The following is a 26,626-nucleotide window of genomic DNA, read 5'->3' as shown; positions in this document are numbered from 1 at the left end:
GGTGTATCTCTGGAAGCCACCTTTCGGATTCCGGGGGTGGTGGCTGAAGGAGGTATGCTTTGTGGCGGATATCCGGCCGCCCTCTCTTTTGTCCACCGAGGTAGCTCGGCAGATGTGAGGTTGCTATCCCAGATTGCTGGTTTACTGGCATGAAGGGTAGGGTATGGCACGGGTTCCATGCTGCATCTGCGCTACTAGCGGTGTCGAGTCCTCTTGGGCGCGGAGGGAGATTTCCGGCCCTTTCATTCCTCCTGGGAACTATTCCTCCCCGCTCCCCCCTTTTTTTATTCTTTTTTTTATTTTTATTTTCTTTTCTTCTTTCTTTTTTTTTCTTAAAAACAAAAAGCAAAGGAGTAACCTAACCATGGCAGCCCTAGTCCATGAAACCACTACCCCCGGGCCCCTTCTTGATACCGCACCCCATTCTGACCCTGCCTTGTGTTTAGACCACTCTTCGGACACTCCTGATGCCCCTGTACCTCTTGCTGGTGCTGTTTCCTCACCCGCTTCAGGTACCGGGGCTTCGACTGACTCCTTCGATTTGTCTGAACTCCGCTCTCCTTTGACTATGCTTCCGGCTTCTCCCTCTACGGTACGGCAATTTTCGAATCGCCCACCCATTTCATGCCGGACCAACTCCGGTCCTACTCCTAAACGCCAACGTCAATCTCCTGATGATGCTCCGTCGTTACCTTCCCATTCTACTCGGAAACGACCGACACGTCAAGCACTCCCTCTCCACGCTCAGTTTCGGACCACACAATGGACTAAATTCTTTACTTTAAGACCAACTTCTTCTTCTGCCTACCTTTCTGACCATAGTATTGCCAAAGCGCTCCTGCGTCATGTTGGCAGAGATACTTCATTTCACGCTCTCAAGAGCGGTACGCGCATAGTCACTGTCCAGAATGCTACCCAAGCTCATGATCTTTCTCTCCTTTCGAATATCGATACTACTCCTATCACTATTGAAAAACATCTTTCTCTCAATTCTTGTAGTGGTACTGTCATTCTGCCCCATACCATAGTCCAACAGAATTTCCAGTCATGTGGCAATGACATTTTTGAACAGCTGGAACTCCAGGATCTCCCAATCCTCAAAGTAGACACTTATGTCCTTCCTGCCCGGGGGCGGAGACGTTACCCTTGCAATGTGGCTCGTTTAACTTTTGACAGCCGAGAACTCCCGTCCTCTGTATATGTCGCGGGACATCGGTTACAAGTTCGAAAGGTGATACCTACACCGCAACAATGTAGAAATTGCTGGCGTTTTGGTCACCCAGCGAAATATTGCAGATCTATGGCCGAATGCCCAGTCTGTGGTGCCGACGACCATTCTAATACATCTTGCAGTCAACCTCCATCTTGCCTTAATTGTAATGAAGCTCACCCTTCGTACTCCCGCCGTTGCCAGGTCTACTTAAATGAACGTGAAATCCGTTGCCTCAAAGAGGCAGAAGGTCTCCCTTATGCTATGGCAGTTACTCATCTCCGCCTCCAAGGGAGACTACCCCGTGTTTCTTATTCTCGTGTTTCCAAACGTCCCCCCACTTCTGGGGTCCCATCTTCTGCAGCCTCCTCTGTTGTTACCCCTCCCATAGCCACTACGGCATCTAATCCTTTTGCTGTCCTTGGCTCTGACGTCCCGACTACAACTCAGTCTGTTCTCACATCTTCGCGTCCTTCCTCACAAGCCCCAGTATCGACAAGACCTCGTACGACACCTAATACCAATCGCCCCTCTACTCAGAAGTCCAAAAAATCCACATTGCTCAAATCTTCTTTGCCCCTTCCTTCCCTTCTTCCACCTCCACACTTTACCTTTCCAGTCTCTGTACCTAGTTCTTCCCCTCTCTCTGGCTCTATTACAAGTGTGGAGATTCACCCTCCTCCTCGTACTATGCCTTCCACCCCCGTCCCCTCCCAAGTTTCTCCCTCTTCTGTCACCTCCCAGGTTTCTGCCTCTTCTGTCCCCCCCCCCCCCCACACTTCATCTCCAGTCCCTTACACTTTTCCCTCCCCCTCTACTTTGGTACAGTCCATTACTGTCCCAATCTTTACTCACCCTCCTCCTCCTATCTCCAATATGGTATCCCATACATCTTTGAATTCAGAAACACTTGAAGCCATTTCAGAATATATTGCAGAGACTAAACCTTCAATGGACACTGATTCACTTCCTGTTCCTTCTCTTCCCTCTCCTCCATCTTCACAACCCCATTCTTCGCAACGCTCCGTTCCTTCGCTACTTGAACATCTTCCAATGCCACCACACGTTGACTTTTCTAACCCCTCTAGTCCGTAGGTGCCTTTACCTACAGATTCCTGATATTTTCTTCATCGCCAATCATGGCCTATTTACAGTGGAATATCCGCGGCCTCAGGGGTAATCGGGGTGAGCTTCAGATGTTGCTTTCCAGGTTTTCCCCTGTTGGTGCTTGCTTACAAGAACCAAAATTACACTCAGCTGTTTTCCAACCTATCTCAGGCTATAATTTATTGTATTCTTCGGATCCTTTCTCAGATGGGACCTTTAATGAAAGTGCCCTTCTTCTACGCAATGATATTCCGTACTGTCAACTATTTGTCCATACCTCGCTGCATTACACTGCAGCCCGTATCCACTTGAATAAGTGGTTTACAATATGTTCTTTATATCTCTCTCCTTCTCGAGCATTTTCTATCCCAGACTTTGCCTTTCTTGTTTCATCCTTACCACCACCACTTCTGTTACTTGGTGATTTTAATGCCCACCATTTCCTCTGGGGGGGATCTCATTGTGACTCACGTGGCATTCAGTTGGAGGCTTTTCTTGCCTCTCACCCCCTCCATGTTTTAAATACGGGTACTCCCACCCATTTTGATCCTCGTACTCATACTCTCTCTTGCATCGATCTATCAGTCTGCTCTTCCTCCACTGCACTAGACTTCACCTGGTCTGTTCTACCAGACTTACATGACAGCGATCATTTTCCGATCATTCTTACTTCTCCTTCCTATTCACCACCTTTCCGTAGCCCTCGCTGGCAATTTGATCGGGCAAATTGGGATCTTTACTCACACCTCACTGCTTTTAGTGAGGTTCCTTCTTCATCCTCCATTGATGAGCTCCTACACATCTTCTCGACATCAGTTTATACCGCAGCTTCTCATTCTATACCCCAAACCTCAGGCAGGCATTCTCAGAAGTGCGTGCCTTGGTGGTCTCCTGCTTGTGCTCGTGCAGTACGTTTGAAACGTGCTGCATGGGGCAGGTACAGGTACAATAGAACCGCTGAGAGACTTGTTGATTTTAAGCAGAAGCGTGCGATCGCTCGCCGTGTCATCCGTGAAGCTAAACGCACTTGTTGGCGAGACTATGTTTCCACCATCACCTCTGCTTCTTCTATGAGTGCAGTCTGGAAAAAAGTGAGGAAATTGAGTGGTAAATACTCTCCTGACCCGGCTCCTGTTCTACGGGTCACTGGTGTTGATATAGCAAACCCTCTCGACGTTGCCATTGAACTTGGCACACATCTGGTCCGTATTTCCCGAGGGCTCCATCTATGCCCCTCGTTTCTTTCCTCAAAGTCTGCCAGAGAGTTAGTACCCTTGGACTTTTCTTCTCTCGGAGAAGAACAGTATAATGTGCCTTTTACACTTCAAGAACTGGAGGCAACGCTCTCAGCTTGCCGATCATCGGCAGCTGGGCCTGATGACATTCATATTTGTATGTTACAACATTTACATCGGTCAGCCCTTGTAGTCCTCTTACACCTCTTCAATCTTATTTGGGCACAAGGAGTTCTTCCCCAGCTGTGGAAATCTGCCATTGTTCTCCCTTTCCGCAAACCGGGAACTACAGGACATGATGCCTCCCACTATCCCCCCATCGCTCTTACAAGTGCAGTTTGCAAAGTGATGGAACGCCTCGTAAATCGACGTTTAATGTGGTATTTAGAGACTCACAACAGTCTCTCCGCTAGTCAATATGGCTTTCGTAAGGGTCGTTCTACCATAGACCCCTTACTACGCTTGGATACGTATGTTCGTAATGCCTTTGCGAATAATCACTCAGTTATTGCCATATTTTTTGACCTTGAGAAGGCATATGACACAACTTGGAGGTATAATATTTTGGCCCAGGCCCATTCCTTAGGCCTCCGAGGCAATCTACCATCCTTCCTTAAGAACTTTTTAACTGACAGACATTTCCGTGTTCGAGTAAATAATGTTCTTTCCCCGGACTTCGTCCAAGCTGAAGGTGTCCCTCAGGGATGTGTTCTAAGCACAACACTTTTTCTCCTTGCTATAAATGATTTGGCCTCTGTTCTTCCACCCAATATTTGGTCATCACTCTATGTTGATGACTTCGCTATTGCTTGTGCAGGCGCTGACTGTCACCTTATTGCAGTTTCTCTCCAGCATGCGGTCGACCGTGTTTCCACTTGGGCCACCACACATGGGTTTAAATTTTCAAGTACCAAAACTCACCAAATTACTTTCACTAGACGCTCTGTTATCTCCGATCATCCTTTGTATCTCTATGGCTCCCGTATCCCCGAACGTGATACAGTCAGGTTTCTAGGCCTTCTCTTTGACCGTCGGTTAACCTGGAAACCTCACATTACCTCTCTGAAGGCAACTTGTCACAGCCGGCTAAACCTTCTTAAAACCCTTGCTCATCTTTCCTGGGGAGCTGATCGTCGAACTCTGCTTCGCCTACATTCAGCCCTCGTTTTATCGAAACTCGATTATGGTGACCAGATTTATTCCGCGGCCTCTCCTGCTACTCTCTCTAGCCTTAACTCTATCCATCACCAAGGCTTACGTTTGTGCCTTGGTGCTTTTCGCTCTTCCCCTGTTGAGAGCCTCTATACAGAAGCAAATGTTCCATCCTTGTCTGATCGCCGTGATGCCCATTGCCTTCGTTACTATGTACGCTCTCACGATCTACACAATCCTTCCATTTATAGAATGGTCACCGATATTAGTAGACATTCTTTATTCGTTCGCCGCCCCTGTTTGCTCCGTCCCTTTTCTCTTCGCCTACTTTCACTCTTGTCTTCCCTTCAGTTACCACCTTTATATGTTCATGTAGCATCTCACTTTTCCCTACCCCCCTGGGAAGTTCCAGCTGTTCGGGTCTGTTCTTTCTCACTCCCTTGCTCGAAAGCTCAACTGCCTACGGTGACTTCCCGCTCTCTTTTTCTTGATCACTTCCACTCCCATTCTCATGCCACCGCTGTGTACACAGATGGCTCTAAGTCTTCAGATGGCGTCGGATTCGCAGCAGTGTTTCCGGACAGCGTTGTACGAGGGCATTTACTATCTTCAGCTAGCATTTTTACTGCTGAACTGTATGCCATTCTTGCAGCACTTATTCGTATCGCATCTATGCCTGTGTCATCATTTGTAGTAGTCTCAGACTCCCTTAGTGCTCTACAGGCTATACGAAAATTTGATACATCTCATCCCCTAGTTCTCCGTATCCAACTTTGGCTACGCCGTATCTCTACCAAACATAAAGATATTGTTTTTTGTTGGGTCCCTGGTCATGTCGACGTACAGGGCAATGAACAGGCAGACACTGCTGCGCGGTCAGCAGTATATGACCTACCAATTTCCTATCGAGGTGTTCCATTTCTGGACTATTTTGCTGCAATAGCTACCCACCTTCGCACCCGTTGGCAACAACGTTGGTCAACTCTGCTCGGTAACAAACTTCATTCTATTAAACCGAGCATAGGTTACTGGCCGTCTTCTTGTCATCAGTGCCGAGGTTGGGAGACCACTCTCTCCCGCCTTCGCATTGGCCACACTCGTCTTACTCATGGGTATCTCATGGAGAGGCACCCTGTTCCTCTCTGTGAGCAGTGTCAAGTTCCAGTATCGATTAGCCACATTCTGTTAGACTGCCCTCTCTATCAACGAGCACGCAGAATTTACCTCCAACGTCGTCTTCGTTCTACTACTCTCTCTTTACCTTCCCTTCTTGCTGATGGACCCTCCTTTAATCCTGACTCTCTCATTGACTTCTTGACAACGACTGATTTACTCCACAAACTCTGATGATACTTTTCGCACTCCCCTCAGCCCTTTCTGGTTCAGTCTCTTGCTGCCCTTTACCCCTTTCACCATCCACTGCCCCGCTGTTATCCGTAACCTGTTGCTCATCCATCTCCCTTTTACCACCTGATGCCCTCGCTTCCTTCCTGCCCTGCAGCGCTGTATAGTCCTTGTGGCTTAGCGCTTCTTTTTGATTATAATAATAATAATAATCCAGGTGCATAAACACCTACTATAACCCACTTTTCACATTCAACCCTTATTTATATGTTATATTAATTATTTTATTTTTATTATCACACTGGCCGATTCCCACCAAGGCAGGGTGGCCCGAAAAAGAAAAACTTTCACCATCATTCACTCCATCACTGTCTTGCCAGAAGGGTGCTTTACACTACAGTTTTTAAACTGCAACATTAACACCCCTCCTTCAGAGTGCAGGCACTGTACTTCCCATCTCCAGGACTCAAGTCCGGCCTGCCGGTTTCCCTGAATCCCTTCATAAATGTTACTTTGCTCACACTCCAACAGCACGTCAAGTATTAAAAACCATTTGTCTCCATTCACTCCTATCAAACACGCTCACGCATGCCTGCTGGAAGTCCAAGCCCCTCGCACACAAAACCTCCTTAATGTTAGATTAATAACCATTTTAATTATTAATGTAATTAGCACAAACTACATAACAGGCAAGGTTTCCCTCAATGGGTGCCTTAGAGCAAAAAAGTTCTTGATCTAAGGAACTGGAGCTACCTTCCCTTTCCTTGCATCAAACCTGATTACCTCCCATCTACTGGGTGATGTATGGCCTGTGCAGACTGAGCACTCCCTCATGAATATAATAATAGTATTACAGGCCAGGTTCATCAAGGATACTTACAAATTTGAGCATATTCCAGTCAAAAACATAGTCATAAGTAAAACCCTGACGATGGAAGAGCTGGCGGAAGAGCTGCCTCAGGTAACTGTAGTCTGGTTTTTCCTCAAACCTCAGAGACCGGCAGAAATTCAGGTACGTTGCGAACTCATCTACAAAAATCAAATATAAAACTACTGATCACAGAAAACAAGAATACTGATACTGAATTTCAGTATAATGCAAGTCTGACAATACATCTGAAAACCATTTTTTAAACCTTTTCATCGTCTCCCACATAGATTGACATCATTGAGGCCAGTCAATTATACAGATCTCCATCTTAATCATAGTGCCCTTAATTATGCTGTGATCGGTAAATTTTGGCCTAGACATGAGAGAATGCATCTGTGTGATGAGTGTTCACATAATCCACTGCCCCATGCAGTGGATTATGTGAACAGATAAGCTCCAACCTTGTGTTTGGTTTAAAATAGCAATATTGAGGCATGTACTAGAGTGGTTTTCATGGTTTTATTAGCTGTTTCTTGATATTAACTGACATAATGAAAAAATACTAGTGAAATGGAGATAATTTTGGATGCTTTCAGATCAAATTGGCTTGTAATAACTACCAACTGGGAGTGCCAGCAATGTACTATTGACCAGCAAAGTGGTTACTGTGTATTAAGCAAAATCATTATCATAAAACACTGCCATGGCCTGGGCTCAAAATTAAGAGATTACATTTATAAAAGAATCCATTTCAATAACACCATCCACAAAAATTAATACAGTAACTTCTAATGTATTTGAAGAAAAGTTTAAAAAAAAAACTATCACAAAAGATGAAAATATTTAATACAAAAATATATTCAATTTAAGAAATCAATAAAACAAAACTTTTGTAATTAAGCATCTTATTCTCAGTCTCTACTCACTAGGAAATCCTTTGCAGAGCTCCTCAATAGGCGTCTGCATCTTCTTTTCACTGATTCTTTCATACTTTTGCCTTTTGGTAGCAGCTTTGAGCCCTTGCCAAGGAAGAGATCCTCTGTTGAAATACATCAACACATACCCTAGACTCTCCAAGTCGTCTCTTCTGCTTTGCTCTGTATAAAAAAAAAAAAAAATCCACTAGGTAAATTGTACTTTTAACTTTTTTACTTTCAATGTTTATTGCAGTGTGAGCAGGGTAATATTTTGTGAAAGGATTCAGGGAAACCGGTTAGCCGAACTTGAGTACTAGAGGTGGGAAGTACAATGCCTGTACGTACTTTAACCCTTTGACTGTTTCGGTTGTATATATACGTCTTACGAGCCACCGTGTTTGACGTATATTTTTTTATTATCACACTGGCCGATTCCCACCAAGGCAGGGTGGCCCAAAAAAGAAAAACTTTCACCATCATTCACTCCATCACTGTCTTGCTAGAAGGGTGCTTTACACTACAGTTTTTAAACTGCAACATTTACACCCCTCCTTCAGAGTGCAGGCACTGTACTTCCCATCTCCAGGACTCAAGTCCAGCCTGCTGGTTTCCCTGAACCCCTTCATAAATGTTACTTTGCTCACACTCCAACAGCACGTCAAGTATTAAAAACCATTTGTCTCCATTCACTCCTATCAAACACGCTCACGCATGCCTGCTGGAAGTCCAAGCCCCTCCCACACAAAACCTCCTTTACCCCCTCCCTCCAACCTTTCCTAGGCCGACCCCTACCCCGCCTTCCTTCCACTACAGACTGATACACTCTTGAAGTCATTCTGTTTCGCTCCATTCTCTCTACACGTCCGAACCACCTCAACAACCCTTCCTCAGCCCTCTGGACAACAGTTTTGGTAATCCCGCACCTCCTCCTAACTTCCAAACTACGAATTCTCTGCATTATATTCACACCACACATTGCCCTCAGACATGACATCTCCACTGCCTCCAGCCTTCTCCTCGCTGCAACATTCATCACCCATGCTTCACACCCATATAAGAGCGTTGGTAAAACTATACTCTCATACATTCCCCTCTTTGCCTCCAAGGACAAAGTTCTTTGTCTCCACAGACTCCTAAGTGCACCACTCACCCTTTTTCCCTCATCAATTCTATGATTCACTTCATCTTTCATAGACCCATCCGCTGACACGTCCACTCCCAAATATCTGAATACATTCACCTCCTCCATACTCTCTCCCTCCAATCTGATATCCAATCTTTCATCACCTAATCTTTTTGTTATCCTCATAACCTTACTCTTTCCTGTATTCACCTTTAATTTTCTTCTTTTGCACACCCTACCAAATTCATCCACCAATCTCTGCAACTTCTCTTCAGAATCTCCCAAGAGCACAGTGTCATCAGCAAAGAGCAACTGTGACAACTCCCACTTTATGTGTGATTCTTTATCTTTTAACTCCACGCCTCTTGCCAAGACCCTCGCATTCACTTCTCTTACAACCCCATCTATAAATATATTAAACAACCACGGTGACATCACACATCCTTGTCTAAGGCCTACTTTTACTGGGAAATAATTTCCCTCTTTCCTACATACTCTAACTTGAGCCTCACTATCCTCGTAAAAACTCTTCACTGCTTTCAGTAACCTACCTCCTACACCATACACCTGCAACATCTGCCACATTGCCCCCCTATCCACCCTGTCATACGCCTTTTCCAAATCCATAAATGCCACAAAGACCTCTTTAGCCTTATCTAAATACTGTTCACTTGTATGTTTCACTGTAAACACCTGGTCCACACACCCCCTACCTTTCCTAAAGCCTCCTTGTTCATCTGCTATCCTATTCTCCATCTTACTCTTAATTCTTTCAATAATAACTCTACCATACACTTTACCAGGTATACTCAACAGACTTATCCCCCTATAATTTTTGCACTCTCTTTTATCCCCTTTGCCTTTATACAAAGGAACTATGCATGCTCTCTGCCAATCCCTAGGTACCTTACCCTCTTCCATACATTTATTAAATAATTGCACCAACCACTCCAAAACTATATCCCCACCTGCTTTTAACATTTCTATCTTTATCCCATCAATCCCGGCTGCCTTACCCCCTTTCATTTTACCTACTGCCTCATGAACTTCCTCCACACTCACAACTGGCTCTTCCTCACTCCTGCAAGATGTTATTCCTCCTTGCCCTATACACGAAATCACAGCTTCCCTATCTTCATCAACATTTAACAATTCCTCAAAATATTCCCTCCATCTTCCCAATACCTCTAACTCTCCATTTAATAACTCTCCTCTCCTATTTTTAACTGACAAATCCATTTGTTCTCTAGGCTTCCTTAACTTGTTAATCTCACTCCAAAACTTTTTTTTTTATTTTCAACAAAATTTGTTGATAACATCTCACCCACTCTCTCATTTGCTCTCTTTTTACATTGCTTCACCACTCTCTTAACCTCTCTCTTTTTCTCCATATACTCTTCCCTCCTTGCATCACTTCTACTTTGTAAAAACTTCTCATATGCTAACTTTTTCTCCCTTACTACTCTCTTTACATCATCATTCCACCAATCGCTCCTCTTCCCTCCCGCACCCACTTTCCTGTAACCACAAACTTCTGCTGAACACTCTAACACTACATTTTTAAACCTACCCCATACCTCTTCGACCCCATTGCCTATGCTCTCATTTGCCCATCTATCCTCCAATAGCTGTTTATATCTTACCCTAACTGCCTCCTCTTTTAGTTTATAAACCTTCACCTCTCTCTTCCCTGATGCTTCTATTCTCCTTGTATCCCATCTACCTTTTACTCTCAGTGTAGCTACAACTAGAAAGTGATCTGATATATCTGTGGCCCCTCTATAAACATGTACATCCTGAAGTCTACTCAACAGTCTTTTATCTACCAATACATAATCCAACAAACTACTGTCATTTTGCCCTACATCATATCTTGTATACTTATTTATCCTCTTTTTCTTAAAATATGTATTACCTATAACTAAACCCCTTTCTATACAAAGTTCAATCAAAGGGCTCCCATTATCATTTACACCTGGCACCCCAAACTTACCTACCACACCCTCTCTAAAAGTTTCTCCTACCTTAGCATTCAGGTCCCCTACCACAATTACTCTCTCACTTGGTTCAAAGGCTCCTATACATTCACTTAACATCTCCCAAAATCTCTCTCTCTCCTCTACATTCCTCTCTTCTCCAGGTGCATACACGCTTATTATGATCCACTTTTCGCATCCAACCTTTACTTTAATCCACATAATTCTTGAATTTACACATTCATATTCTCTTTTCTCCTTCCATAACTGATCATTTAACATTACTGCTACCCCTTCCTTTGCTCTAACTCTCTCAGATACTCCAGATTTAATCCCATTTATTTCCCCCCACTGAAACTCCCCTACCCCCTTCAGCTTTGTTTCACTTAGGGCCAGGACATCCAACTTCTTTTCATTCATAACATCAGCAATCATCTGTTTCTTGTCATCCGCACTACATCCACTCACATTTAAGCATCCCAGTTTTATAAAGTTTTTCTTCTTCTCTTTTTTAGTAAATGTCTACAGGAGAAGGGGTTACTAGCCCATTGCTCCTGGCATTTTAGTCGCCTCATACGACACGCATGGCTTACGGAGGAAAGATTCTTTTCCACTTCCCCATGGACAATATAAGAAATAAAGAAGAACAAGAGCTATTTAGAAAAAGGAGAAAAACCTAGATGTATGTATATATATATATGCATGTGCGTGTCTGTGAAGTGTGACCAAAGTGTAAGTAGGAGTAGCAAGATATCCCTGTTATCTAGCGTGTTTATGAGACAGAAAAAGAAACCAGCAATCCTACCATCATGCAAAACAGTTACAGGTTTCTGTTTCACAGTCATCTGGCAGGACGGTAGTACTTCCCTGGGTGGTTGCTGTCTACCAACCTACTACCTATATATACGTATATATACTCAACAATTCTAGCGGCTTCAAATCAAGCAGGAGAAAGCTGGTAGGCCCACATGTGAGAGAATGGGTCTGTGTGGTCAGTGTGCACCATATAAAAAAATCCTGCAGCACACAGTGCATAATGAGAAAAAAACTCCATGTTTTTAGATTAAAATGCCGACTTTGAGGTGTATTTTCGTATAGTTTTTATGGTTATATTCTCGTTTTCGTAGTCACAGTTGATAGAATGGAAAACATATTATAGAAATAGACGTGATTTTGATTGGTTTTACTATGAAAAGGTCCTTGAAATGGAGCTCAAAGTAGGGAAAATGTTTGATTTCTGCTGATGTTCAAGAGTAAACAAATGATGTCAATGTCCAACTAGAAATTCTAATATGCAGTCATGAATGGGTTGATGTTATTTAAATAATTATTACAATATTGCAGTAGTCTGCATAACAGTAAATCTCCTATTTTTTGTTTGAATAAAAATTCAAAATAGAAAGCAAGAGTAATATAGAGGGGCCTGGAGACGTGACTGATGAACAAAGGAAAAGTCATTTTAGAGCCAGGAATGTCTGCATTGTTCATTCTGGACCCTATTTTGAAATTGGCATATTTTTTAATTTGCGTGAAACTGGCCAAATTGCCAATTTCTGACCACTTTGTTGGGTAGTTGAAATAGTTATGAGTTTGGTCGACTGGAACAATGGAATTAGCCGAAAATAGGGCTCAAAGTGGGTGAAATCGCCGATTAATAAATATAGCCGAGGTCGCTAACTTCTCAAGAGCGTAATTCCATAAGTTTTTGGTGTCATTACCATCGGGAAAAGATTCTCTATCATTTCATAAGAAATTTTTTTTTTTTTTTCAAATATTTTGCAACACCAGGAGACACCTCAGGATTTGGAGTTTTGACAGTCAAAGGGTTAAAGGAGGGGTTTGAGATATGAACAGTTTGGAGTGACATCTAAACTGTCGTATCTGGACACTTCTGCAAAGACAGTGATTATGTGTGAATGATGGTGAAAGTGTGTTTCTTTTTTGGGTCACCCTGCCTTGGCGGGAGATGGCCAGTGTTGAAGGAAAAAATCTGTAAACTATGTTAAATACCATATTAGTAGTAGAGCTTTAGTGCATTTTATTGCCATTTTTTAAAATTAATCTGATAAAACAGACATCCCTATTAGTCTGTTACTGTATTGTATACCAGTGATGTTATCAAAGGAATACACACAAACTGAGTCAAGAACAACCAGCCTTCCCCAGGCCTTGGAAATAAAGTGGTAGGTAATCGTGATTGTGGAAGTACAGGAAGGCCCCACTGTACAGTGTTTCGCTTTACAGCATTTCGCTAATACAGCAGTTTTCAATTATACCCATTCTTCATTTATTCAGACTTCCTACAATATTTTCACCACTCGCTATAAGCTATTGATGAAGTATTTTAAGGGAATGTGTGTATTGTATATGTTTTTAGGCCTAGCTATATTGCTCACTTAATATATGATAGTGTAAACATGTTATTAGGTTTTGAAATGCATTTGAAAGTGAAAAAAGGCTAAGATTCACTTTACAGCGATTTTTGCTTTACAGCAGTAGCCTGGAACCTAACCTGCTGTATAAGTAGGGTCCTCTTGTATCTGATAAGAATGCTGCCTACCAGTACTAATGCAACCTCACTAGAGTTCTGGTATTTCATCATCAACAATGTTAGGTAAGATACACTATGGCATTAAAAAAATTTTATGACTTCCTTGGAGGTCTAAGATCTACAACCCTATTTTTCCCCATATGTTTTCACTTCCTAAGTCATGAAAATCATTTGTAGTGCAGATTTCAAACATGTAACCAGTACAAATAATTGATGTCCACTAGACATTAACCCAAAATGGTTTACTTTCCATGTAAATCTATTTGCAATGACCTTTCCTACACACACAGGTGTATGTCAACTCCTATCAATGAAAGCAGAATGGAATCATTCTCTGCAAATCCACAAGTTTGAAAGCCTGTTTATAGCCCATGTAATTTACAGCCATACTTCCCCAACATGAAATGTTACTTCATAGCTTTAAGCTCTATATTATTTTATAAGGCATTCATTTTATATCCAACATTTAAATGTTGAATTCAACCTTAATTTCTGCAATGCCTCACATTTTGATCATCGGGATAAATTTTCTTTTAATAAAATAGATGATTTTCCAGAACAGGCTCTAATTATCAATTTTATTTACCTTAATTTAAAAAAAAATTTAATACAGCCTCTCCTCGTTTGCTGACAACTCAGACTTACGACTGGTTCTCTGACCAGTATGCACACCTCAATAATGTATATTAGAGCTGATTTCTTCTATTCTATTTATTACAACATAGAGTACACTACTGTATAGACATTTAAAAATATACCAGAAATGTTATAAATGGTGCAAAAGTGACATTAAAACAATATGAAAGATGGTTGACACAAACCCATTATCATTATAGTATGCTCCTCACTTAGCAACAAATTCGTTTACCAATGAGGTCTTAGGAATGGAACTCTGTTGTTAAGTGAGAAGAGGCTGTATTGCTAAACACACTGTTAGCAGTAAAAAAAACATTACCATCGAGTGATATACATGTACTTACCAATGCCGAGATGAGTATTAACAGAGGCATAACGTGCAGTACCAGTTAAATTTTTGTTTTCCCGATATGGTATGTGTTGATGTGTACGAGAATCTCTGTATTTTTTTGCTAGACCGAAGTCAATGATATAAACAAGGTTTCCTTTTTTTCCCAAGCCCATGAGGAAGTTGTCTGGCTTTATGTCTCTGTGGATGAAATTCTTGCTATGGATATATTCTATCCTGGTTATCTGAAAAGGAAAAACAAACATGAGTTACAGTATATAAAATTCTATAAAAAGATCAGTGAACACCATACAATATTCTGTACAACCTATGACTGTTAAAAACTAAAATACAGTAATTCATTAAAATTCCAGTACAAACTGCAGTAAGAAAAGCATCAGACTTGATTTGAAGAGAAAAACTGAAATGTTATATACTAAAGGATAACGGAAGAAAAAAAAATTCTGACTAACAAATGACATAGGAAGGTACCCAAAATCAAATTAAATTAAACATGAGGATTGTGAAAAAGCCTAAGTACCATATGAACTAAATGTCAAGCTAAGAGGTCAAAAGAGAAAATTTAAAAAGTAAGAGAGGGGGATATTAATACTGTTCTTGTGGGGTACACTACTATTTAGATGGTTTTTATTAAGATAGGCTATAACTATGGAAAGTTAAGGGTCTGCTACCTTTGTAAATGTAAGATGTCCAGACACCATCTCCATAAAATATTTAAAGGCATATGGTGGTGACTTCTTGCCATTCTTGATGAATATGAATTTCCATGAGTCTCAGCCTGGGCAGACTGTATGAACATTTTATCAATGGCTTTTTCCAAGTAAAGTCTGAATTATGAAAAATTTATTAAGATTGTCAATCTTTAATCTGATTAATGGTTCAATGACCACACTCATATTGTCATTTCAATATTTCACTTTTCTTTGTCTCCAACAGTGTAAGTTCCATCTTCTGATGCAAGGGCTTCATACTAGATCTGTTTTTTTTTTCAAAAGAGAAAAATTACAGGGGTACCTCTGTATATGTCCACTTTGGAATAAGTCCAACTTGGCGTACATCCTGTTTGGACGCAAAAATTTTTGCTTGGCATACAACCTTTGTTTGGAATACGACTTGCATCCTAGAACTTATATGGGTCAAAATGAGTCACAACACCGCTCACTACCCTTGCTTACCTCTCTCTCGAGACAAAGCCACAACTGTCCACCAGTGTCAGTACTATCGCCCATTGCATAACTCTCACTGACAAAGCCTGGCAGGAAGTTTCATACAGAACAATGAACTCTGCTTGGAGGAATTTGTGGCCAGAAGCAGTGGCTGAAAGGGACTTTGAGGGCTTTGAGGCTGTGTCTATAGTGGAAGATATTGTCTCTCTGGGCAGGTCCATGGGTCTGGATGTGAGTGATGGTGATGTGGAGGGGCACAGGGAAGAGCTGACCATTGAGGAGCTGAAGGAGCTTGGGAAGGAGGAGCACTCTCTTCAGGCTCAGAAATCTTTGCCAAATGGATGGATGTCAAAAACTTTGCAGAGTAGTACCACCCCCAACAAAGCCCAAACAAGCTGTAATAGCATTGTCCAGAATGACCAGACAATGTCACATTTCCGAAACATCCTGAGGAGAAGGCAGAAGCAAAGTTCTTTGGACAGATTTTTAGTAAAAGTCAAACCTGGTGAGCTTCCACCAGGTCCAAATAGGGAAAACAAGACTGAAAAGAGAAGGGGGACTCCCCTTCCAAACAATAACATTTCCTCCTCCTCCTCCTCCCTTCTCAGCACTATCCTAGTAGGCACTCTACTCTTTTCAGCAAAGTAAAGTGAGGTTAAATTTGCATTTCATCTAATTCTTTTGTATTTATGTATGTATTTTAGTTCTAAGTAGTGTTTAAATTACATATTTTAGTATTAAGCAGTGTTTTATATAACTTCATCAATGTATAATATGCCAATAACAATATGATTTTTTTCATGGTAATGGATTAATTGTTTTCCTTATATTTCTCACGAGAAAATTCGTTTGGTATACGTCCTGCTTGGTATAAGTCCAAGGTCCTGGAATGGATTAAGGATGTATACCGAGGTACTCCTGTATTTTGGATTTCTTTCAATTTCATTATGGCTTTTTGCTCTATCAATGTTTTCCATTAATCTAGTATAGTATTTTCATTCTTGAGTTAAGCAGCCATTCTTTGTCTTAGCTTGTAGAGGGAGTGCTTTTCTCTTTCTACCTTGCATCTTTTTTCTTAGCAATGTGTCTGGAGCATCTTTCTCCACAGACTGCTTCAAATTCATTTTATTCATTATCTCCCAATTTTTTAGTCTTAATTTGTTTTTTTTAAGACCGTTCATCTGAACCATCTCCTGGGATTTTCTCTATTCCAGTACTTTCTACATTCTTCCTTTTCAATGTCTTAAACTGAAATCACCAAGTAACAGGATATTTGTGGCCAGGTTTCAATGATTTTCCAGACAGTATTCAATTTTCAAAAGTGGCCTTTGAACTGCTCTTAAGCTTATGTGCAACATCTGGCATCTTTATTTGTAGAGACGTTTTGCCAACCAGTGGTTTTATCAATATAATACAAGGATATAATGTGAAGAATTATATACAACTTGCTTCTAAGCTGTATCTGGCAGTTTATATACAAGTACAATAATAACCAAATGGGATATTCAATTTTTACTGTCAAAATTTAAACTTCCCCTGAATTAAAAAGAGTTGGGAGAGGACACATTGTTCTCATTTTTAGCACAACCTATCTTCTATTACACAATATCATATATTATGTTGTCATTACATATTCCAATACTTCCTAAGTGATGTTTCTACTTGATATAAAATTCAGCAGGTAGTGACAAATGGTATATTCCCCATTCCTTTTTTTTAATGTATATTGTAAAAAAAAAATTCTATTATGTTTTTGACAGAAAAAAAGGTTATGCAAGTCAGCACTAAACCTTTAAAAGTTTGTGACAATGGTATACCTGTGATATACCCATGACCGGTTTCAAGTTTTTCTACTCCTGCAGCCTGGCCATGAGTCAGGTTTGTCATGCATTTGCCTGGTCAACTAGGTTATTGCTGTTGGTGGTCTGCTGGCCCATATATCCAGCACAGTCTGGTCAATCTGGCAACTGACAGATGCACATTGAAATTCAAAGTTGTTGTTTTTTTTCAACAAACCGGTCATATCCCACCAAGGCAGGGTGGCCCAAAAAGAAAAACGAATGTTTCTCTTTTTAAATTTAGTAATTTATACAGGAGAAGGGGTTACTAGGCCCTTGCTCCCTACATAAGTTTTTTCTTATTGTTATTAAATACATTTGTAATGTTTTTAATACATACTTCTAATTCTGAATTTAAAGAGTCAAATAAGAACAAATTACTTACAAGTTGATCTGCTAAGAGGAGAACTGTCTTTAAAGAAAATTTTCTAGAACAAAAGTTGAAGAGATCTTCTAAGGACGGCCCCAACAATTCCATAACCATAACATTGTAGTCGCCTTCTGAGCCGCACCATTTTATACCTGGAATACCTACACCGCCAGCCATCATCTGCAACATTGATAAAATGTACGTTAATAACAAAAGCCATAATTAAAGTTCACTTTCATTGTGATTAAGTGGCACCAAGATTACCTAACCCATCTTGTGAAAAAAAGGTCAAAATAAAAATTCAGCATTAAGAAGGTTGGTTACCTTTAATCTACCTTTACCCTAGTCTGGGATCATTATCTCCCGCAGACCTACTCTGAAAGGTTTCATGGGAGAGGGCTTAATAAACAACAAAGCTTGACATTTGCAGCTCTCTGTTTAACATTATAGAGCCCAACTTAATAATTTGTATGAACAAGTTACATTTAATGTTGAAGCCAGTTAAGGGTCTGCTGACAACTTTTGTTACCTTTAAAGTGTGGGTACTGAAAAGCCTTGAACCCTTTATAGGTTATCTCTTCAGTTCATGTATTATACCTTTAGTTTTCACCAAGTTAGTGCTAGTCACAAAAATTATGCAAGAATGATACAAATGGGCAAACATTTACTCAAATTCCAAAAGGCCTTCACTAGCATTCACTGTGAAATTTTTTCCTTAAATCTACAGAAATTTAAAAGGAATATAAGGAACATTTTTACAATGAGATTTTATTTGAAAGACAGGAGGGAAAGGAGTAATTAAGAGGAAAAAATTCCTCATGAAAATATGAGTAGTATTTCACAAGGATCAGAATTTTCCTCTATTTTTAACCCTGCCACTGTTTCTGACGTAGATCTATGTTAGTGATGCCAGTGTTGCTCACTTAGATATACGTTTTAAGCATGGCCCTCAAATATAACGAGCAGAAAACTTTGGAACGGACATGAAAGAATTGGTCTGCACAGTTAGCATGCACAGAATAAAAAAATTCTGCCCCAGACAGTGTATGATGGGAAACAAAGCTCATGTCTGGTTTAAAATAGCAATGCTGATGTGTTTTCTAGTTTTTTTTTAATGGGTGTTTCTTTGTATCAACTGATAGAATAGAAGATATACCAGTGAAATAGAATGATTTTGGTTGGTTCCAAAACAGAAATACATGTAGCCTGAAATAGGATTCAAAGTATAGAAATATTTAATTTTTCAATTTTCCTAACCTCTTACAGTCTGTTTTATGGATATTGGGCAACACAAAAAGTTATGCTGGCCTGGTAAATCATAGTGGGCCATCTCAGGATTCCCTAAAGCTACTGACTACATCCTAAGTGCTTTCTAGGCTTGTGTGGCATACAGTTTTGTGTACATGGTTCCCCTTCGTCATGTGGTCTCGAGGGTCAAGCTTGTTGGATATTTCTGACTACTGACGAATTAATATGGGCAGGAATAAGTCGCTGACAAAAGAAATTGCACAGACCATTGGATTACATAATGCAGGTCACCAACGAAGGAAGTAATAGCAGCCATCGATATGTGTGAGCATTCAACAAAGCAAAGTGAGCAAAGTGGTGCAATGATTTTTTACACAAAACAATGCTCCTTGCCACCCTGTAAAATATGTTATTAAGTGGCTTCATGATTGTGAGGTACCCTTCTTTGATAACTGACCAGGAAATACCCCAGACCTGAACCCCATCGAGAGCCTCTGGGCTGTGATTGAATACTAAAAATTGTTAAAAATTTTCAATAACTTTTTTCATACATGAAGTGCTTTTAGAGCATTTTTAAGCACATTTAATATAAAGAGTTTGCCTTTACTATTTGCAATGCCTTGTATGTAAAGTATTTAGTTCTCCACATGCTCCCTCTGTTCACTTGCCCCATGTCTTTTTCCAGATTAGTCAAAAACATGTACATTCTGTAAATTCCCCTTACACCAAAGGTCAAAGTTGCAACAAGCTCTAAACATGCTCCAGAAGTTCTGACTCTCAATCACATAATAAGACTTTCATTCCTTTTGTATATACATTTGAGTTTCTCGTGTCTTTTCCTAAGAAAAGGCTTCGCTAAAATCTTTTGACCATAGTATAATGCACAAAAAAAATAAACAGGAATAACTTTACTCATAGGAGAAATGGATAATGAACTTCCTAACAAAGTGAGCCCAAAACAAAGTGAAACTAGAGGGTCCTCACAGTGAAAAACTGTGTGTCCCTTTATTCTCATCAACATATCAGTCAGAAAAATATAAAGTGTCATACCATCCTTTGCAGATAACACCTGAAATCTGTGTTTTTATATATAAAATATGGACAAAACTTGGGTGGGTCATAGAGCAGTGTGCTGAAGAGAGTGTACATAGTAGAGCTGAGAATTAGAGAGCAATAGGTTAATTTTAGGTAAAATGTTAATGCACCCCCTGCAATCTGTAATTAAATATCATCTGCTAATGACAATAAATTTCCAACTAAGAAAAGCCAACAATGAGAATATTATGTTGTTCTTGCAAATATTTATGCATCATGAGTTTATTTTTATAATATATAATTAAAAAATCTGAACAAAAAAAATTAAATCAAACCATATTGTAGAGTGAATGTGATATGTTTCAAAACCTAGGAGTAATGACTCACGAAATCGTAATGACACGATTGCAAACAAACCATACCCCGGCCGGGATTGAACCCGCGGTCAGAGAGTCTCAAAACTCCAGACCGTCGCGTTAGCCACTAGACCAGCTAGCCACAATAAGATTTGTCCAACTAGGTATATTTCTACACCATAGGAAGGTTAGCACAGGCACCACTGTGACCACAGATGCAAGTTTTTACAGACGAATCTCCAGCTAGCGTGGCCGTGACGAACTCTAGCTCAAGTCCCCTCACTGCCGTCAACATGACTCACGAAATCGTAATGACACGATTGCAAACAAACCATACCCTGGCCGGGATTGAACCCGCGGTCAGAGAGTCTCAAAACTCCAGACCTTCGCGTTAGCCACTAGACCAGCTAGCCACAATAAGATTCGTCCAACTAGGTATATTTCTACGGCAGTGAGGGGACTTGAGCTAGAGTTCGTCACGGCCACTCTAGCTGGAGATTCGTCTGTAAAAACTTGCATTTGTGGTCACAGTGGTGCCTGTGCTAACCTTCCTATGGTGTAGAAATATACCTAGTTGGACGAATCTTATTGTGGCTAGCTGGTCTAGTGGCTAACGCGACGGTCTGGAGTTTTGAGACTCTCTGACCGCGGGTTCAATCCCGGCCGGGGTATGGTTTGTTTGCAATCGTGTCATTACGATTTCGTGAGTCATGTTGACGGCAGTGAGGGGACTTGAGCTAGAGTTCGTCACGGCCACGCTAGCTGGAGATTCGTCTGTAAAAACTTGCATTTGTGGTCACAGTGGTGCCTGTGCTAACCTTCCTATGGTGTAGAAATATAAGGACATAAGAACATAAGAACGAAGGAACACTGCAGAAGGCCTACTGGCCCATGCGAGGCAGGTCCAAGTCTCCTACCGGCTTAAGCCAATGCACCCAACCTAGTCAGGTCAGGTCACATTGACTTAAGGGAGGAACACGGCAACCGACCTGGTAGCACAAGCTAATCAGGTCCAACTCACACCCACCCACATCCACTCATGTATTTATCCAACCTATTTTTAAAGCTACACAACGTTCTGGCCTCTATAACTGTACTCGGGAGTTTGTTCCACTCATCCACAACTCTATTACCAAACCAGTACTTTCCTATATCCTTCCTGAATCTGAATTTTTCCAACTTAAAACCATTGCTGCGAGTCCTGTCTAGGCTAGATATTTTCAGCACACTATTTACATCCCCTTTATTTATTCCTGTCTTCCATTTATACACCTCAATCATATCCCCCCTAATTCTACGTCTTTCTAGAGAGTGCAGATTCAGGGCCCTTAGTCTATCCTCATAGGGAAGGTTTCTGATATATGGGATCAACTTTGTCATCCTCCTTTGTACATTTTCCAGAGAATTTATATCCATCCTGTAATACGGTGACCAAAACTGTGCAGCATAATCTAAATGAGGCCTAACCAAGGATGTATAGAGTTGAAGAACAACCTGAGGACTCCTATTATTTATGCTTCTTGATATGAAGCCAAGGATTCTATTAGCTTTATTGCGAACACTTATGCACTGTTGTCTTGGTTTCAGATTACTGCTAACCAGAACTCCTAAATCTTTTTCGCAATCCGTAATATTAAGATCTACATTATTTAGTTTATATGTGGCATGGTTATTGTCCTGTCCAACATTTAGAACTTTGCATTTGTCTATATTAAACTGCATCTGCCACTTCTCCGACCACTGCATCAGTCTATTCAAATCTTCCTGGAGTGCTCGAATGTCCTCGTCAGAATGAATTCGACGGCCTATTTTGGTGTCATCGGCAAACTTGCCGATGTCACTCTTTATGCCCTCATCTATGTCGTTTATGTAGATTGTGAACAGCAGGGGGCCCAACACTGACCCCTGTGGAACACTGCTCGTAACGCTTCCCCACTCTGATTTCTCCCCATTTATGCAAACTCTCTGCTGCCTATTTGTCAACCATGCCTCTATCCAGGAAAAAATTTATCCTCCTATTCCATGTGCTTTAATTTTCCTCAATAGTCTCTGATGTGGGAACCTGTCAAAAGCCTTACTGAAGTCCATATACACAATATCATATTCATTACCATGATCTACCTCCTCAAATACCTTAGTGAAAAAAGTTAATAAATTCGTAAGGCAGGAACGCCCCTTTGTAAAACCATGCTGAGATTCGTTGATTAATTTATGCTTTTCAAGGTGGCTACGAACTGCCTCGGCAATTATTGATTCCATAAATTTTCCCACTATGGAGGTTAGGCTTATTGGTCTATAGTTCGAAGCTAAGGACCTGTCACCTATTTTGAAAATAGGTATCACATTTGCCATTTTCCACTTATCTGGCACCATGCCAGTTTGTAGTGATATGTTGAAAAGATTAGCCAAAGGTGTGCTAAGCTCCTCTTTACATTCCTTTAGAACCCTTGCATACAGTTCATCAGGGCCTGGGGATTTGTTAGGTTTTAATTTATCTATTTGCCTAAGGACCATGTCACTTGTGACCCTAATCGTGCACAGTTTATTATCGTCCTGTTCTACATAATTTATCATTACTGGAATATCGCTGGTATCCTCCTGTGTAAAAACTGAGAGGAAGTATGTGTTAAAAATTCTACACATTTCCTTATCACTGTCAGTGAGCTGACCCGAGGAACTTTTGAGTGGGCCTATCTTGTCCCTGATCTTACTTCTGTATACCTGAAAGAATCCTTTTGGGTTAGTCTTCGATTCTCCTGCAACTTTAACCTCATAATCTCTTTTTGCTTTTCTAATTCCCTTTTTTATTTCTCTCTTTAACTGAATATATCGATTTCTTAATTGCCCCTCTCCTCTTTTGATTTGCCTATATATGCCTCTCTTTTGACCAATCAGATATTTTAATCTATTGTTCATCCATTTAGGATCATTTTTGTTTGATCTGATTTCCCTATTTGGAACATAATTTGACTGAGCAGCTAGAACTATGCCCTGGAAAGCATCATATCGGCAACCATCACCACCTACCTGACCCTTAGTCAGGTCATTCCAGTTCAGCCCACCTAAGTAATTTTTCAGTCCTATGAAATCAGCCAAGCGAAAGTCAGGGACGGAGACTTGATTGCCATTATTAGGGGAATTCCATGATATATTAAAACTGAGTGATTTGTGATCACTTTCCCCAAGCTCATCATTAACCTCAAGATTATTAATTAGTGTTTCCCTACTGGCAAGAACCAAGTCAAGGAGGTTATTTCCCCTAGTAGGCTCTGTCACAAACCGTTTTAAAAAACAATCCTGGACGAATCTTATTGTGGCTAGCTGGTCTAGTGGCTAACGTGACGGTCTGGAGTTTTGAGACTCTCTGACCGCGGGTTCAATCCCGGCCGGGGTATGGTTTCTAGGAGTAATGAATTCAGATGATTAAACTTTTGCAGAATGAATATAGCAACTGTCACAAATGTACCAAAGATGACAGGAAGGATAACAAGAACTTTTCAATCACCAGACACTGTACAATGAATGGGATTATTAGTACAGTGTAATTCTACAACATTCCAGGCCACAAGTGCCTTTAAAACATGGTTTCTCAAGTAGCTGACCACAGCAGCAGCCCATGGGAGTTCATAACTATGAAAATCTTAAAAAGTGTGTTGTCTGGTAATATGACCAAGAATCACTATGTAAAATTTATAATACATATCATTATTGGATTGGCATCTCTTATTGTCCAGCCCATGTGCATTCTGTCAGTTCTTAGTTAATTAGGTTGGCAACAGGCAAGTCTGGATACAGTATGGGCTGCAGAAGTAAAACTGTAAAACAATTCCTGAACCTACAGTAAAAAGGTATGATGTACAGGAGGGCCCCGCTTATACAGCACGTTAGGTCCTGGCTACCACTGTAAAGCGGAAATTGCTCTAAAATGAAATGCATCCTTTTTTCACTTTCAAATGCATATAAAAGCCTGATAACATGTTTACACTATTATATAACAGGTTAGTAATGGAGCTAGGCCTCAAAATGTACATACAGTGAAAACATTACCTACTTTAAAATATTTTCGTCCTGAGCTTAGAGTGAATATATTTATTGTAGGAAGTCTGAATAAATGAAGAATGGGTATAATTGAAAATTGCTGCATTAGCAATATACTGTAAAACAGAGCCCTTCTATACTCTTAAAATATCTACAGCACGATTACCCACAGATCAGGTTCTGTTGGTAAACCAACCATCCTTCAGATATAAAGGAAATTACCAGGCAGATCCCAAAGGTCTTCATGAGGGAGCTTGTTAAAGTCATCAATAAGCTTGACTACAATACCCACAGTGAACTGCAATATGAAAGTACCTACAACCTGGTACATCTGGAGGTTAACCATGAGTCCAGGTCAAAAGTTAATTTGGTCATTTACTTATCCATTCCATGTGTACAGTATTATATTGTTTGTTTCAGTTTTTCTGAGAATGAGAGGGGAAGGGTTTCAGTGATGTTTTTATATCACACTGTTCTTTGCCTGCCATTGGATAACTTGGTGTACATCTGCTTGATGTTTTGTTGCGTCCTCAAGACACTAACAGTATTCTTGTGCAAATACTAGTGTGATCCATGAGAGATGATACGGCACTCAAATGTTTGTAAGTGTCAGGTGCTGTGGGTGATACAAAAATTTAAAACGTTATCCGCGCAACCAATAAAGATTAATTATCTATGAGAGGCTACATTTAACTGCAGATACAGTACATGTATCTCTTTTACATTATATTTTTCATTTTACATTATAATCAGTAAGAAAATACTAATCATTAAAATTGTTGAGATAAAAAATAACACCCAAGTTTTAAACTACTTGTGAAGCACATACACACTTTACAGTTCCTCACATTTCTCAACAAAAGGTACTTTCATCCAGTCATAATCAACTTGCATTCCTGCACACTTACCTTATAAAATTTGGACTCTATGTGTAATTGTGGATGTTTGGTTTTGATGCATTCTAATTTGATGGCTACTTCTTCACCGGTTGATATGTTCGTTCCTGAAAAATAAAGAAGTTTTTCAATTTGACACCTCATTTCAAATCAATTTATCTAAAACTTTAAACAATACTACACATTAAAATATGTCAAACAAGTGTAATAAATACTGGTCAATGGCACACATTAATCCATGCAAATTAAATAAAACAGATGAGAAAAGGGAGTTCTGTCTTCACAAATAACCTACATTCAGGAAAGAAAACTCTAAATGACATTTGATTCATAAATAACAAAAAAAAAGGCACAATACCGTGACTGGAACGATACACAAATAACCCGCACATAGAAGACTTTGTAAATGGTCCAAGTTGGACCGAAACGTCGTTGTAAGCTCCTCTCTTCTATGTGCGGGTTATTTGTGTAACATTTGATTCATCTTGGACCATTTTCAAATCATTACTAAAGGAGAAAAGGGGAAGACCAAAAGCAAAAGGAAGGGGATGTGAACAATACAAGACATGTCAGAAAATGAAAATACTAGAAAAAAAAAGTATATTTCACTATATCACCAAGTCCCTTTTCAGACAGTAGATAAAGAGGACTACATCAGATGGCCAAAATATACAACTATCTTATTTTCTGTTTTAATTTCATAAAGTGGGTTAATATGTGCCATTAAGAAATACTGTATATTTAAGAATTTTTACAAGTACTGTATCTTGCTTTCAAGATAAACAAGAAACTATCAAACACTCCTTGTGAAACTGTCTTAAGCACTCTAAACCCAAACCAATGTATGAAAGAGCTGAACAAAGAATCATACACTATCTTCAGAAAATGCATCTCACTAAGACAACCCAAGAAAGTCCAGAGATCATAGACAGATTTACAAAGCAGAGACGACTTGACAGAAGAATGTTGTCGAATTACTTAATAAGCAATAAATTTCACAAAGGGGAAAAAATCTACACTGAAAAATTACAGATGTAAAACAGAAACCACTATTTATGCTAGGCAGAAGCAACATAAAGTTTCACTTGGAGTCCAAGCTTTTTGTCAACATGGATACTGTTCATGGTAAGCATATGTGTATATATATATGGTCAGGAGAGTAAGTGATGAGTTGTGAGGTGTAAACCTGATTATGTAAGATCAGGAGG

General features: G+C 40.2%; 1 protein-coding gene across 11 annotated transcripts in view; it reads right to left on the bottom strand.

Annotated features, from left to right (window-relative positions):
• dco (discs overgrown) overlaps positions 1 to 26,626 on the bottom strand; it is a 244,406-nt gene that overhangs the window by 55,286 nt on the left and 162,494 nt on the right. For 9 of the 11 annotated variants that reach the window (XR_011394329.1, XM_070102739.1, XM_070102754.1 and 6 more), the window contains 5 exons: positions 25,431 to 25,525; positions 17,861 to 18,025; positions 14,467 to 14,695; positions 7,846 to 8,016; positions 6,929 to 7,077 (listed from right to left, as the gene is read on the bottom strand). Coding sequence is in view for 10 of the 11 variants with exons in the window: in XM_070102739.1 (XP_069958840.1) it covers positions 6,929 to 7,077; positions 7,846 to 8,016; positions 14,467 to 14,695; positions 17,861 to 18,025; positions 25,431 to 25,525 (809 nt within the window). In the remaining variant the exon portion in view is untranslated. Of the gene's footprint in view, positions 1 to 6,928; positions 7,078 to 7,845; positions 8,017 to 14,466; positions 14,696 to 17,860; positions 18,026 to 24,744; positions 24,873 to 24,901; positions 25,100 to 25,430; positions 25,526 to 26,626 lie in introns of those variants that run through there. The other 2 variants (XM_070102774.1, XM_053771518.2) reach the window with 2 other exon arrangements.

This window comes from Cherax quadricarinatus, chromosome 5 (assembly GCF_038502225.1).
Source record: "Cherax quadricarinatus isolate ZL_2023a chromosome 5, ASM3850222v1, whole genome shotgun sequence".
In the NCBI taxonomy this organism is placed as follows: Eukaryota; Metazoa; Arthropoda; class Malacostraca; order Decapoda; family Parastacidae; genus Cherax; species Cherax quadricarinatus.
Note: the sequence above shows the minus strand (reverse complement) of the source record. Positions and strands in the feature narration are given on the sequence as shown.